This window comes from Sinocyclocheilus grahami, unplaced genomic scaffold (assembly GCF_001515645.1).
Source record: "Sinocyclocheilus grahami isolate Dianchi unplaced genomic scaffold, SAMN03320097.WGS_v1.1 scaffold219.1, whole genome shotgun sequence".
NCBI classification, from domain to species: domain Eukaryota; kingdom Metazoa; phylum Chordata; class Actinopteri; order Cypriniformes; family Cyprinidae; genus Sinocyclocheilus; species Sinocyclocheilus grahami.
In genome coordinates, this window is record NW_015505398.1 from 2482150 (window position 1) to 2497047 (window position 14898).

General features: G+C 37.3%; 1 protein-coding gene across 1 annotated transcript in view; it reads left to right on the plus strand.

Annotated features, from left to right (window-relative positions):
• Positions 1–14898, plus strand: part of LOC107596507 (arf-GAP with Rho-GAP domain, ANK repeat and PH domain-containing protein 2) — a 96329-nt gene that overhangs the window by 33636 nt on the left and 47795 nt on the right. The window contains exons 8-10 of the mRNA XM_016287253.1: positions 5349–5469; positions 8725–8903; positions 13459–13565. Of these exons, the coding sequence (XP_016142739.1) occupies positions 5349–5469; positions 8725–8903; positions 13459–13565 (407 nt within the window). The remainder of the gene's footprint in view (positions 1–5348; positions 5470–8724; positions 8904–13458; positions 13566–14898) is intronic.

The following is a 14898-nucleotide window of genomic DNA, read 5'->3' on the forward strand; positions in this document are numbered from 1 at the left end:
GTTTTTTGGCAAAGTCTAATCTGGCCTTGTTTGCACCTTGTGGTGAACCCTCTGTATTTGCTCTTGTGAAGTCTTCTCTTGATTATAGACTTTGACAGTGACACACCCACCTCCTGGAGAGTGTTCTTCTCTTGGCTGGATGTTGTGAAAGGGTTTTTCTTTACCATGGAGAGGATTCTCCGATCATTGTCCTCTGTGGACGTCCAGGCCTTTTTATGTTGCTGAGCTCACTAATGCGTTCTTTTTCTCAGAATGTACCGAACTGTTGATTTGGTCACTCTGAATGTTCATGCTATCTCTTTGATGGATTTGTTTTGTTTTTGAAGCCTAACAATTGTCTGTTTCACCTGCATGGAGAGATCCTTTGACCACATGATGTGGGTTCACAGCTTCCAAATGCAAATGGTACGGTTAGAATAAACTCTAGAACTTTTATCTGATTAGTTGATGTAGAAATAATGAAGGAATAGCCCACACCTGTCCATGAAACAGCTTTTGAGTCAACTGTCCAATTACTTATGATCCCTTGAAAAAGAGGGAGGTACATATTAAAGAGCTGTAATTCTTTAACCTTTCCTCCCATTTTGATGTGAATAATCTCAAATTAAAGATCAGATAGTGCACTTTAAGCCTGTATTCATTATATTACTGCAACTTGAATATGTTTTGGTCTGCAGCTAAAATAATAAAAATTGTGGCTGTGTCCAAATATATATATGCTCCTAACTGTATATCTTGCCTAGAGAAACAAGTTAGTCAAAACTTCCTAGTATAATGCCACTTAATTTAGGAATTATAGGAAACATATTTTCCATTGTCAGTATCCACTCACATCACATTTAAGAGGCTGATTTAGTGGCAGCATTTAGCGGTAAGTGTGCATAGTAAGCACAAGCTCCCTGAGTTCCCTGGGTCTTCTAAATTAAGACAGGCTTCTCTGTGATGACATCATGCATTAGGAGTTAATGATGACTTTTGCATTCATAACTAAATGTTTTGTGTGAGTGGTGGCCACAATGAAGCTCTGCTGTGGTGTTTTGTGCAGTTGCCAGGACATTAAAAAGTTGGTCCTCTGAGCAGTTTTTATTGCACTTATGTTTGTTTGTTTGGTGGTTGCTTACTGGTTCCTTCTATATATTAAAAATAAAGCAATTAGCCTTAACAAGCATCACTTATCAAGAATACTAAGGAAAGTTTCAAAGAAAGTTTCCTCCAACTTATTGTCCTCAGCGGACACATTCTCTCCTCAGTCTCTTTTCTCTGATTGAAATGGTTAATCTCAATCACTGCTCGCTTCTTGACATCACATAATGATGTCATCAATCAGAGACCTCCTTAAGCGTGGGAGAGAGGCAAGCACGGCACTCCCACTGGATCTCTGTAGGACCCTCGGGGACAAACTTACCTGATGTTTCATCAACCTTGCGACCAGGTCTGTGACGTCTAGGGAGCCAAGTAACATTTTCATGAGTTTTAGTTTGTATGTGTGAGTGAGAGAGGTTTAGAGTGTTACCTGTCAGTAGGCAGGGTGTGTGGAGATGTTTTGGTTGGGAATTGGATCAGTTACCTTGTATCTGAAGTACAACTGTGTGGAAAATCCAGTAAAGCTCAAAAGTCCCCTGGGAGCGCCAGTGGAAAGCTTTCTCACCACCCACCCCCGGGTTTTGATGGTTGTAGTCCATCCAACTTAGGGCAAAAGTGAGCTTACCATGATCTGCAACTTATACACTACCTGTCAAATAGCTGATTTAAAAATTTTTTTTTTGAAAGAAGCCTCTTATGCTCATCAAGACTGCATTTATTTGATCAAAAATACAGTAAAACAGTAATATTGTGTAATATTACAGTACAATTTAAAATAACTGTTTTCTACTTTAATATATTTGAAAATTTTACTGAATTTCAGCAGCCATTGCTCTAATCTTCAGTGTTACATGATTAAGAAATAAAAAAATATATATTTTTTTTATTTTATTTTGCAAGGTCAAAATAAATTTATAAAAAATGACAACAAAGTCTTTAATAATGATCTAAAAAAGATTTTTACTAATTTCTTTTCAGATTTTTATTTATCAAAGAATCCTGCATGACGGTTTTCACAAAAATATTAAGCAGCAAAAAATGGTTTTCAGCATTAATGACCATAAGAACCAGTATTAATAATTGACCACCAAAATTAATTGATAATAACTGAGTATCAAATCAGTATATTAGAAAGATACTTCAAGGATCGTGTGACACTGAAGACTGGAGTATTACATCACAGTAAATATAAAGCTTTCAAGACTTCTTTCAAGAACATAAAGAAAATTATAATTATAATAATTATTTCAGAGTTTTGACGGTAGCGTATGGCAGAAGATCTTCTAGAATGTTACATTCAGCTGTGTGCTTTTGGCTAGTGTAGGATGTTGCAAAAAATGCAAATGCATCATATTTCTCACATTATATTTCTGCACACCATACATTTACAAGTAATTTTCCACACTCAAGTGCATTAGCTGCCCTCTGCCAGGTGGTGTCCCCATGGCTCCACTGCAGAACTAAACCAGTGCTGGTAAAAACAAATGCTAATGACAATACAGGCACTCTCTGGTTCTCTCTGAACGAATGCAGACTTCATCAGTGAACTCTATCGCACATTCGGATGTATGTGTTCATGAACATCAAAGTGCATATATAGAACAACTGCTGTGTGCGTGACACGTCGTCACAGATTTGCGCAAGCCATACACATAAATCCTGCTATAAACTTTTTGTGCAGCGTATACGTCTTTGTTATATGTGTGTTTGTATAAGCACACACCAAAGTGCTTAAACCATCTCTAAACACTTGCGTTTTCACATGTACTCTTTAAGCCCCCTTCATCGTTCCGACCCTGAAAATTGTAATTATAATGAATAATTAACGGCAGCTTAGAGAGCTCCTCATTATTGCCACTTAGCTTCCTATAAACATGCACACCTCTTAACTTTTATCCCCCTTTCCTCTCATCCGCTGCTGTCCAGATTTTAGACAGAGGAAGTCTCATTAATATGCCGGCGAGTTCGGCGGTGGGAAGGATACAGAATTGGAGAGAGTGAGCAAGGAGTGAAATCCCGGAGAGAGCTGATGGCTGCCCCCTACCATAATTAGGGTTAGCTGCAGCCATCGTTGTTAACATGCTGCCTTAATTTGAGGAGATGGTGCTCTCTCTGACCCCTCTTTCTCTCTCTTTCTTGCTCGCAATCTTACGCTCCCTCTGCTTTGTGAGTTTCTCTTCCTTCATCCCTTGGTTCATTCTCTCTCTATCAAGCAATCCCTAAGCTATCATATCCCTCTCTTTCTCGTTCTCTCTACTTTCTCGCTTTCTCTCCCTCATCGGCTCTCTTACTGTCTATCTTTGGCATTACCTCTTCCATTTGCGCTAGCTGAGGAGGGGGTCCCTCACTAAATCTTCTCTTCTATTTCTGTATGGACGAGTTCTAGAAATAGTGCAAGGTCATCATAATAATTAAGAGCCAACTGAAATGGACAAATTAATCTTTCTTTTTTTCCCTCTTTCACTCTTTTCCCTTGTCTTTTGTCCCTGTCTTTGTTGCTCACTCTAGCCTTATTCCTAAACCCAGTGAACTACATCACTTCTTACTGTCAACATAGGCAGCTCCTTTCTAAGGTATCCTAACTGAAGTGAAACCTCATAACCGAGTGTTTTGGAATGACCTACACAGGTGCAATTTATGGATTATACAAATAACTCTCTATGGGCCAGATTCACTAGCAGCTTGCACCAGCGCAAACCATCTTTTGACGGTAAAATAGTACTGTCAGGATTTACTAAAGACGCGTTGTGAAGAATTAGCGCTAAAAAGGCATGGACATTTGGATATTTGGATATTTTTGCACCTGATCTTATTAAATATATATTTGTAGGAGTTTCCCTTTCAGATGCAAAATTTATGGGAGGAGAGTATTAAAATGAATCATGCTACGTGATTTACTAATGTTTGCGCTAGTCAAATTACTGGTATTTGCACCATTAAAGCTTAAAGTAGGTGGTAATTTGCGCTGCTCTTGGTAGATTGCACTGGTCATTATAGAAATAATCTGGCTGCATTTGTGTTCTTTAATGTGCGCATTGTCAGTAAATCATCCGCAGAATTTCTCCCTCCGATCGGCGCTTTTTGTGAAATTACACTCTAACACTAATTTGCCCTTGTTTAGAAAATCTGGCACTAAAAGTAATAATGCTTTTATCATTTTGCAGTGCATTATGGAATTGCCTTCTTCGTAAAGCGATGTATGCAATGCTACCTTAATATTCAACCAAAACAGGATTGCTTACTTAAAATGTCTATCTTTTAGAACAGACTTGTCACCTATGTTGCCTAAAATGTTACCTGCGTAGGCAACACGCTAGGTTTTGGAACAGATCTCAAGTCTCCCTTTCCTCCTCCCTCTTCATTTTCAGTTCTCCACAGTGTTTGCCCTTTTCTATCCATCACAGTCTGCTGTTTCAGAGCGGCTAGAGTGCTGTGTATGAGTTCTGTAGACTAAAGGAGGTCTCACAGTGCTCTACTGCTGCTTTGGAGGCTTACGTTGGTTTGAAGCACACAGAGAGACCAAACACTGCTTTCTCTAAACAACTAGCTCTGTTTCCCTCATCTCTCCCTACAAAACATCAGACTATAAATACTGGAGTGCCGAGCCTGTTAGCTGGGGACTGGTATTAGGAATCATGCCTGCTTGAGTGTGTGAGTGTGTGCTTGACTCAATCCCTCTTTTCTTTTTTTTTATATAAAGCAGATGCATTATAACTGGTTTGAGGTCCCTGTTGGAAACAGTGTATGAGAGTGATGTTGCAATATGTTTGTACACTATCAATCAAGTTTATAGATATATATATATATAATTCGTTTTTTTGTTTGGTTTTGTTTTGTGTTTTTTTAAAGTTTGCTTTTGTTTTGTGTTTTTCTTTGCTTTTTGTTTCATTTTGTTTTGCCTTGTTTTGTTTTGTTAGCTTTCTTTTGGATTTGCTTTGTGATATTTGTTAGCCTTTAGTTTGAACCAATGCATCCAAAATGGGTGTTTTGTTTTGTTTGTTTGTTTTTTGTTTAGTGTTGTGTTTTGTTTAATTAGCTTTTTATTTGGTTTCATTTTGTGTTTTGTTTGCTCTTTGTTTGATTTTATTTTTTTGCATTGTGTTTTGTGTTTTGTTTTACTAAGCCTTTAGAAAGAAAGAAGTTTTTGAGATCACGAGAGACATAAATTCAGTCAAGTGTGTCCAGTCTTGTGACTGGTAGTTTGTAATCTGTCCATATGCACTTTGTGCTATGAATTATTTTTCTGTCTCCCTCATTCTTTGCAGGAGATGTACTCGAAGGGCCTAATACCTATTTCAGCAGTTAAACAAGTTCGTGCTCTGGGTGAGAATAAGTTTGAGGTGGTCACGTCTATAAGAACCTTTGTGTTTCGGGCAGAGAAAGAAGGTGAGCCTCTTTGCTTTTCTGTCAGTCTCACGTTTCGATCCCCCTCTGTTAATCTCTTTTAAACCAATTCACTCCCACTCTCACTCTTGATCTTTTATCATCTTTTCACTCATATTTTTATCACTTTACCATCTCTGCTATAAGATAAGATGTTCTGAGTAGATCTTCCACACTGAATCAGAGAGAGTGAAAGAGAGAGGAGAAGCCAGCCAGACTCAAGGAGATCACAATATTATGACATAGAGCTGAACCAACCGAGATGATGATGATGATGATGATTATGATGACAGCTGTAGATTTAATATGTACAGTAAACACCCTGTTGGTGCATATAGTTGCCACACCATTGCCTGTGTATTTTATGGGATATTTTTCTTAATATTCATTTTAAGCTGCATTGAAGCCTGATTTAAAGACTGTGAAAAGGCTGATTACGAGAAATTACATTAATAATAGCATTTTAGCATGATTTTGTGCTATTTTTTGGTGAAAATATTTGTAGATTTGTGTGTCGTGAATCTCCAAGTACTTTCTGTGGCCACTGTATGTCTGTAGACCTAAGTATGTCATATATATTATTTGTCATTATTAGTAAATGGAGCAACTTGACTTTCTCATTGCCATTAAGACTTTTTCAGACATCTTGCCGTAAAATGAACAATGTAAGGGTGAGTAGTTCACCATTAGCCAATCAATTACCATGTTATTGACACAGCCTGTGCTTTCCCCATTGCAATTACTGTGGTAAATCTGAGGCTAATAGCACTGCTGTGTGCCATAGTGTCCCAGAATATCAGCAAATAATGGCCTCCTCAGTACCTACTTTATCCCCAGCTCTTGTGTAATGACCTCTGACCCATGGTAAGTAAATTACTCTGAGGGAAGTCAGTTTAGGCACTGTACTTTCCGCCATCAAAAAAATAAAATAAAAATCAGAGACAGAGAGAGAGCGCTGGTCCAATCTGCTCATGCATCTTTAAACAGCTTTATAGCAGTCTGAAAGAGTCATCAATCTTAAGATAAACACAAGCGAGGAGGAGAGAGGGAATGAGTGAGTGAATGAAAGAGCTGGAAGTGGGTGGTCATGGGATGAGCACAAAAGACAAGAATGAGAATTAGTGCTAGAGATCGAGCACACTGGGATCATTTAGATGAGAGTGTGTGTGTGTGTGTGTGTGTGTGAGGAAACATTCATGGCTGTGTACTCTTTCTGGGGCAGTCTTTAGCTGTGCAGGCCTCTTCTTTCAAATAGAGTGTAATATTTTGGGAATAACAACTGTTTCATGGATAAAGGGGAAGAATATCTTTTGCAGCCACCAATTTTCGAGGTTTGAAACTTTGTAAGTAATGGCAAAGTGCAGTTTGTAACTGTCTATGAGAATGTGTTGAAGCCATGGTCACTTTCGGTGATAACTGGGGCTGTCAAAGTAAATTAAAATTGTTTAATGCTGTTTCTTTTTTGAGGAACTGTCTATATAATCTGCCATCTTTGCTCATGGCGACTCGTGGGTGTTCAGTTCTGCTGTCAGGTTGTTTTGAATCAGTCACCTGAAACTAAATGTTATTTTTACACTACCATTCAAAAGTTTGAGTGAGTAAATTTTTTTTTAAATACCGTTGAAGAATTCTTGCTCACTAAGGTTGCATTTATTTGATCAAAAATACAGGAATATTGTGAAATATTGTTACAATAAAAAATTACTTTTCTTTTTAAAATTTGATCATAAACACCATTTATTCTAGTTATAAATATTGAAAATAGTTGTGCTGTTTTTTATTTTTATTGAAACCATGATGACTTTTTTAGGTTTATTTGATGAATGGGAAGTTAAAAAGGAAATTATTTATTTGAAATATAAATACTTTATTACATTAACATTATAAATATAACATTATAAATATTTTTTGTGGAATTTTTTATCAATTTAATGCATCCTTGCTGAATAAAATTATTAATTTCTTACTGATCCCAAACTGTATTGCTTATAAAAATGGGATTATGCTTACCAGCTAAACTTTTGTCTTTGAGAACTGATATTAATCAATAAAAAATAGAGAAAATGTTCTTAATGGATTCAATCATATTTATAAATATTTATAAACCCAGGTGGAATATTTAACAAAAGTAAAGTTATTTATACTTTTTTATGGTGTTATTTAATTATCACCTACCAGTGACACTCGCAAGCAGCAGTCTTGCAAAGCAGCTTTACACATGTCCATAAAGTGTGGGCAAAGTTGTTATATTATCTCATTATTGCAGGTTTTTATTTCAGTCTTTGCATTTCCTGGGTAGTGTGAGGAATACAGAATGAGATGTGCAAGTGAGACGAGTAAAGAGCACAATTGCCAAAAATCTACCCCTCTCAAGTGTCTTTAGTTTATACAGTACATATGCAGAGCACAGATGAGTGTTATTGTTTAATCCAACATATTTACGTATTGTGTTCTTTCCTTAAAAATTAACTCAATTAATTAACAAATAATTATGATTAATCACAATTAAAAATGTTGGCAATTGACAACCCAAGTATTAACAAAAAATTGAGGTAGTACATAGAATAAGTGGAATTGATAGATATGGCTACACAAACTAAACTTAAGGAGTGAAATGTGGTTATATATCTGATGCACCAACACTTAAATTGCGCCTAACTCTATTGCTGACTACAAGCACATTTTAGTGTTGTCCAAAATACACTGTATGCAAAAACACTCACCTTTAATGAAATGAGATCTCTCTCTCTCTCTCTCTCCCCCCCCCCCCCCTCCTTCTCTCTCTCTCTAGATGTGGCAGGTGCTGTAGACCTGCAGAGGATAAGAGTATCCAGCTGTTAATGTTTTTTGGCTAGTGTGTGTGCTTGCAATGAATTTGTGCAAGCCCCTGTAGCCCTATTTAAACACAGCACAAGAGAACCCTCACAGGCTTCCTTCCCCCATCTCACACGAGCATACACAAACACACAGGCAGACACAATGCAATGAGGCACAGGGGCTTTTGCATACCTGCTTTGTTTGCAGATTTGAAAGTTTATAAAGTATAACAATAATATTAGACACTTTTTCATTCCCTCTTATTCCCATGGCATGGTGTCTTTCCACACACGCGCACGCGTACCTGCGCATTCACTAACGTACATCAAACAGACTGCAGCGTTCCTCCACAGACACACACACACACACACACACACACACACAAACAAACACACACACTTCTGCTTCTTACCTCCCTCCATCTTTTGTCTTCCCTCTAAGGAGAACGTCAGGATTGGCTAGAGGTTCTCCAGTCTGCTGTGAGCTCCCAGCCCTCCATTTCCCATCAGCCTCGCAAAAATAACACAAACAAGAGTGGCTACGTCGAGCTGCGTGGCCTCAAAGGAAGAGTCTACCTCAGCCTCATGGGAACCAGCTTTAGACTCTGTAAAACAGACCAGGTAGATCTATAGAATATGCGTTTTTTTTAAAAATATTGGTTCTTTTTGACATTGTTAAATGTTGATCTGGATTCATACTGCTGCTGTCCACATGAGTTTAAAATAAGTACCATACCTCAACAACCATGTCCTGGGTCCCCCAACCTGTCTATCTGTCCACCATCAAACTTCACTGTGCTAAGCCATTGCTTCGGCCAGCTTGTATGTCCATCTATCTACTTCTTGTCTGTCTGTCTCTTTATCTGTCTGTTTGCATCTGTAAGTCTCAGTAGCTAAACCATTGCTTCGACCAGTCTGTTTGTCTGGCTATCTAGCTCTTGTCTATCTCTCTGTAAACGCTATTACTTTATTACTCTGTAAATTAATTATAATTTTTCTTCCTTTGTTTTAGCAAATGGCTGCAATATAACAAAGAGTGAAAAATTTAAGGGGGTCTGAATACTTTCCGTACCCACTGTATATAATTGTCCATCTATCTACCTTCAAACTTCACTGTGCTAAGCCATCTATCTATCTATCTATCTGTCTGTGTCTGTCTGTCTATCTATCTATCTATCTATCTATCTATCTATCTATCTGCAAACTCTATTACTTTATTACTCTGTAAATTGATTACTTAGATTTTAATGTCTTTAATGTCTGTTTGTGTCTACAGTACCTTCAGACTTCACATCTCTTGTCTGTCTGTCTCTGTGTAAACTCTATTTATATCTATTTAAACTTTATTACTGTGTTTAATTACTTACATTTTCCTTATACACCCTTTATTTGTGTGGAGATAGGTGGACACTGTTTTCTCACGGTAGTGAAATAACTGAAACTTTCACACTTCATGTTTTAGAGTATGTGACGTCTGTTTTGTGCTCCCTTCTATGTGAATGAGCCCATATGCTGAGAGTATAGTTATTACAATGCACACACAAGCCCTGACATTTCGCATGCATTTGTATGTGATCTATGCCCAATCGGTCTCAGTTTTAAACGAGATTAAGCTGAGAATGTTATTCTGTATTAATAGGTGGCACACACGCTCACACACACTTTATCATCTCTGTTTGTCTTTCATTATTTTCCTTATTAACACAAGCAAACATCTTTGTCTTCATTCTGCAAGGAAATTGTTTTTCGTCAGCCGATTTAGCATGCGGGAGAGAGAAAGAGAAAGAGAGCAGTGAAAATGGAAATTGATTGTATTGTTTTTGCATTAAATCCTCTCCGTGGCAATCACTTCGAGAGTGGTGAGAGAAACGGGAGGGAATGGAGGAAAAGAGGGCATGGGCGGAAGAAATGGAATGAGAGAAAGAGGGAGTGAAGGAGGAACTGGGCAGAGAGACAAGAACGGAGGCATAACAGAAGGAGGTGAAGACAGCAGTGGCTGTTGAGGGATGAAGAAAACACAAAGGAGCATAAAGATGGAGAGAGAGGAAAAAGGTGCGGTGGTGGGTAGCTCGGTTCATGTTCAGTGAAGTGGAGTATTTAATTTAACAAGATGAACGAGCTGCCCAGGATGCTGTTTTTTTCCCCCCTTCCCATCTTGGCTAGGATGAAGTGTACTGCCCTTCTCTCCTCTGAGGTCAGGCCATGATGTTTCCCCAAGGTAATGAAAGTCAACCTAACAGGCAAGCCCAAGTCACGTGACGCCACTACAGTTTAGTGCTGCATCGATTTTTGATTTCCTTACTTAAACTATTTGCTCCATAGCAAAGAACACAAAAAGACCAAACACATGGCCACTTCAAAGGGTCTCTGATGGCTAATGTCTAAAAGGACAATTATTTGGTTTGTCATTAGATATTTATTAGAAATGCATTTAGTTGCATTTAATTTGATAGTTTCACTGCAATGGAGTGTAGGCAGCATGTGCTGCAGTTTTAATATACCATATCAGATTAAAACTAGTTCAATCTTGAGATAAAATGTCTCAAGACCCCTGTTTTTTTTATTTTGTTGTGCTGTTTTTAAATCAGGGCTGTGCAACATTCATAATGTGTATACCGGGACAAACAAAAAGTGAAGCACATATGCGCATAATGGATTGACCAACAAACTGTCAGTCTTTTTTTTTTTCTTTTTTAAATCCAGGTTGCTAAAATGCAAATGTAACTCCTATAACACGGCATGCAAACCACTTGATCTGTGAAAAGTTTTAGATAACTTATTTTGGCCAAATTCTAAGTATGCTTGAAAGAGAAGGCAATTCTATTGCTATAAATTTAGGGGAATGAAAAAAAATGAAACAATCCAGCACAAACGAAGACAAAATATTGTCTGTACTCGTACAAAATAAATATGTTGTGTCTACATAAAAGTATTGAGAAAACTGGTTCAATTGAATTTAAATGTACCGTTAAAAAATATAAAACTTTCTGTATGGTTTGTGTGAGAGTTTCTGTTTATGTAGAATATTCCAAATGGTCACTTAAGTCTCTTTTGTTGTTTTATATTATTTGCAATGCTTAATGGGAAGGCAGCTGCCTTTGTTGTAATGTGCAAGGCATTCCGTTAGGCTGGTAACAGAGCCTTTTATTTTGAAATAAAAGACTGGGTGCTGTTTTTATGTTTCGGACAGCATAAAAAGCAAGAAATGTTGAAGAGACAAAAAGTTATCATGTAAAATAAGTATGTTGTCTTGCTCTGGTCATGAACTCACTGCTGTTAAGAGTTCATCAATGCATCGGTTTCGCACTCTCTTTTTTTACCTTTAACTGTATTCACACCTTCTGTTCACACCTAACTGTCTTTTTATATTAGGCATGTTAACCTATACCTTTGAGTCTCTCTGAAGGAGTTTTCCTTTTAATTAATATAAAAATATAATATAAATATAATATAAATATAATATAATAATATATAATATAATATAAAAGACAGGTCTTAAGGCTAATGATGATAACTGTAATGATAACTGTAAATTATGAACAGTTGTTCTAATTCTATAAGAATAGGAAAGTTCACACCATAACTATTATGATATCATTAGAATCACTTTCAGAATGACTTTTTTTCCCAGCTGATAAATGATCAAATCTATGACAGTCACCGAAACCACACAGCTTTAATGAGCTTGAGCATTTAAAGTGGCAGGCGACAACACTACAGCTTGTGTAATACTGTTATCACTGTTATCATTAGTGTGAACACTATAATATAGTTGTCATTACAGTTGTCATTCTTGGTGTAAACGGGCCTTTGCTTTGAAAAATTCACCCTGCTCACATATATAAAATTATATATAGTGCTGTCAGTTGATTAAAAAAAAAATTACTAATTAATCACACATTTTTTCTAAAATGTATCTAAAGTGGCCAACCCTAGCCCCACCCCTGCATTAACTGCTTTAAATATTTGTAATGCCGTTAAACTGTAAAAATCAATCACCTGTGCTAATTTTGACAGCACTAATGTGTACATTAATGAGGAAAAAAATGAACTTAAATGATTTTAGCAAATGGCTGCAATATAACAAAGAGTGAAAAATTTAAGGGGGTCTGAATACTTTCCGTACCCACTGTATATATACAGTATATGTGTATTATACACTTTTCTAGATTCTTGCATGTAAAAGCGAGTGTGTCTTAAACGCTGTGATAGACATCACATATTCACAACTATATTTATGGACTGACTAAATATAGTTGTGAATATGTGATGTCTATCACAGCGTTTAAGACACACTCGCTTTTACATGCAAGAATCTAGAAAAGTGTATAATACACATATACTGTATATATATATATATATATATATATATATACAGTATATGTGTATTATACACTTTTCTAGATTCTTGCATGTAAAAGCGAGTGTGTCTTAAACGCTGTGATAGACATCACATATTCACAACTATATTTGGTCAGTCCAATTGAGTTTATCTTCACACATCATTTGCTTTCACTCAAAAACTGGCCCTCATGACTCTCAAAACACAAAAGGTGTCATTATCAAAATGTCAGATGCTGATCTTTTTCACACAGCTGTCAAGTTCAAATGCCGTTTGGCTTAGTTTACTTAAAAGGCACCCAGGTCCCCTGTAAACCAAAGAAAACTAGACTAACATTTCATAATATTACACAATTAACTTTTTTCTTGTCCCATAATCTTTCCTCCCAGAATCATCCCTTGTTCCTCCGAGAGGTTTTCATATTGCCATTGCCCTTGAAGTAACTGGTAAAGTCTGTAAAGAAAGTTTGTTGTGTGTTTCCTGCTTGTTCTTGTGTAAAATAAACTTTGTCATTCATTCAGACTCTGATCAATGGATCAGCAGGTATTCACCCTCCAGTGAGCTCAGTGTCTGTTCTGTGCTCCCTTTGACCCTTCTCACACAACAGTGTCCTTGCATTTGTACAATTTTTATAGTTAGACTTCACTACAGCTACAGTGTTCTAAACAGACACACATAATGTCTGACTGTGAATGCTTTGGTCCATTCACATAGCAGTCACTGATCTGTTTTATTTACTCTACTGTGTTCATTTCTTTATTTTAGTTCCTGATGTTGGAATTTTCTTGGATATGAAAAACTGAGTGTTTTGATGTTTATGCTGGTTCTTCACAGGACTTTAATGCTGGGCTGGCCATCACTGTTGTGGACCTGACGGCTGCGTGTGTGAAACAAGTTGAGAGGAAAGGATTTGAGATCACTACACCTTTCAAATCCTTCTGGTAAACTGCTAAAATATTATTTATTGTATATTAGCATAAGGCCATAAAAAAATCTCTTATCATCAAAATAAAATATTAGCATAAATTGACTGGTAGATGTTGTTTTAAAGAGATTTCAGATGACCTTCAAACAGAGTTAAGCTTCTTACCTGGACGTCCTTAATATCACTTTATGCTAAAAAATCATCAAAGCTTCACTCAAGGTCAGCCTTGGAGTATTAAGTTTTCTTAGTGCAAATAATGATTTATTTACACAAGTGCCTTCAGAGTTCAGAGATGCTCTAAATTTCAAATACAGGTTCTGATTACATAAACATTTTATTTCATATGCTTTCATATGCTTTCATTTGATGAATAGTTATTTGGGAATTTAACTTCTAATAAAAATTGCATTGTTGCTTGCATAATATAATATATAGACTTCTTAAAACCATAGTGTGCTACTTACCTACTTAAATAGAGCATCTTATCCTCTAGCCAAGTGTTATGTTAATTATAAAAGTATTTTATTCAGTTTTTTCTCTATAAAAATACCATCTAATATTTCATTCCAAATTTGTGTGTACTGTGATAATGTTAGGAAAGATGAGTGCTCGAATAAGAGGATTTGTGTCCTTTGATGGCACCCGTCAATAACCTCCTACCTACTGGCGGGCGTTGTCTTTTACTGGACACTGTACTGCGATGTGTCCGGGGCCACCACAGTATAAACACAATCCCTCTGTCTTACGTCTCTGCCTCTCCTGTTGTGAGAGTCGGAACCTTCCCATCTGCATGGGCTCGGGCTCTGGAAGAGAGAAAACAGTTTTACTGGTGAGTGAAGGCAATTGAGTCTGTGAAGAGAACGGCGGTTCTCGGAGTTGTCGTTGAGCCCGCCTCCGCAATCGGGTGTCCACCTGAATGGCTAGAGCTATGAGTTCGTCCACACCAGTAGGCAACTCCGACGAACCTATCTCATCTTTAACCGAATCTAAGAGATCGCTAGCAGGTACCCAACTTCTCTCCTCCGGACCGTAACCCTCCCAGTCCACCAAGTACTGAAATCCTCTTCCCCTCCGTCTTGAGTCCAGAATACACTTTACCGAATAGGCTGGTTCCCCATCTATGAGACGCGGCGGTGGAGGAACAGGGACTGGCGGATTAATGGCTGAATGAAAAACAGGCTTAATTTTGGATACGTGAAATGCCAGATTAATTCTCCTGTATGCTGGAGGAAGTTTGAGGCGGACTGCCATCGGACTAATAATCTTGGTGACAGTAAACGGGCCAATGAATTTGGAATGAATTTGGGAGAAATTATTACTGACGGATCGGAGAGGAGTATTCTTGGTTG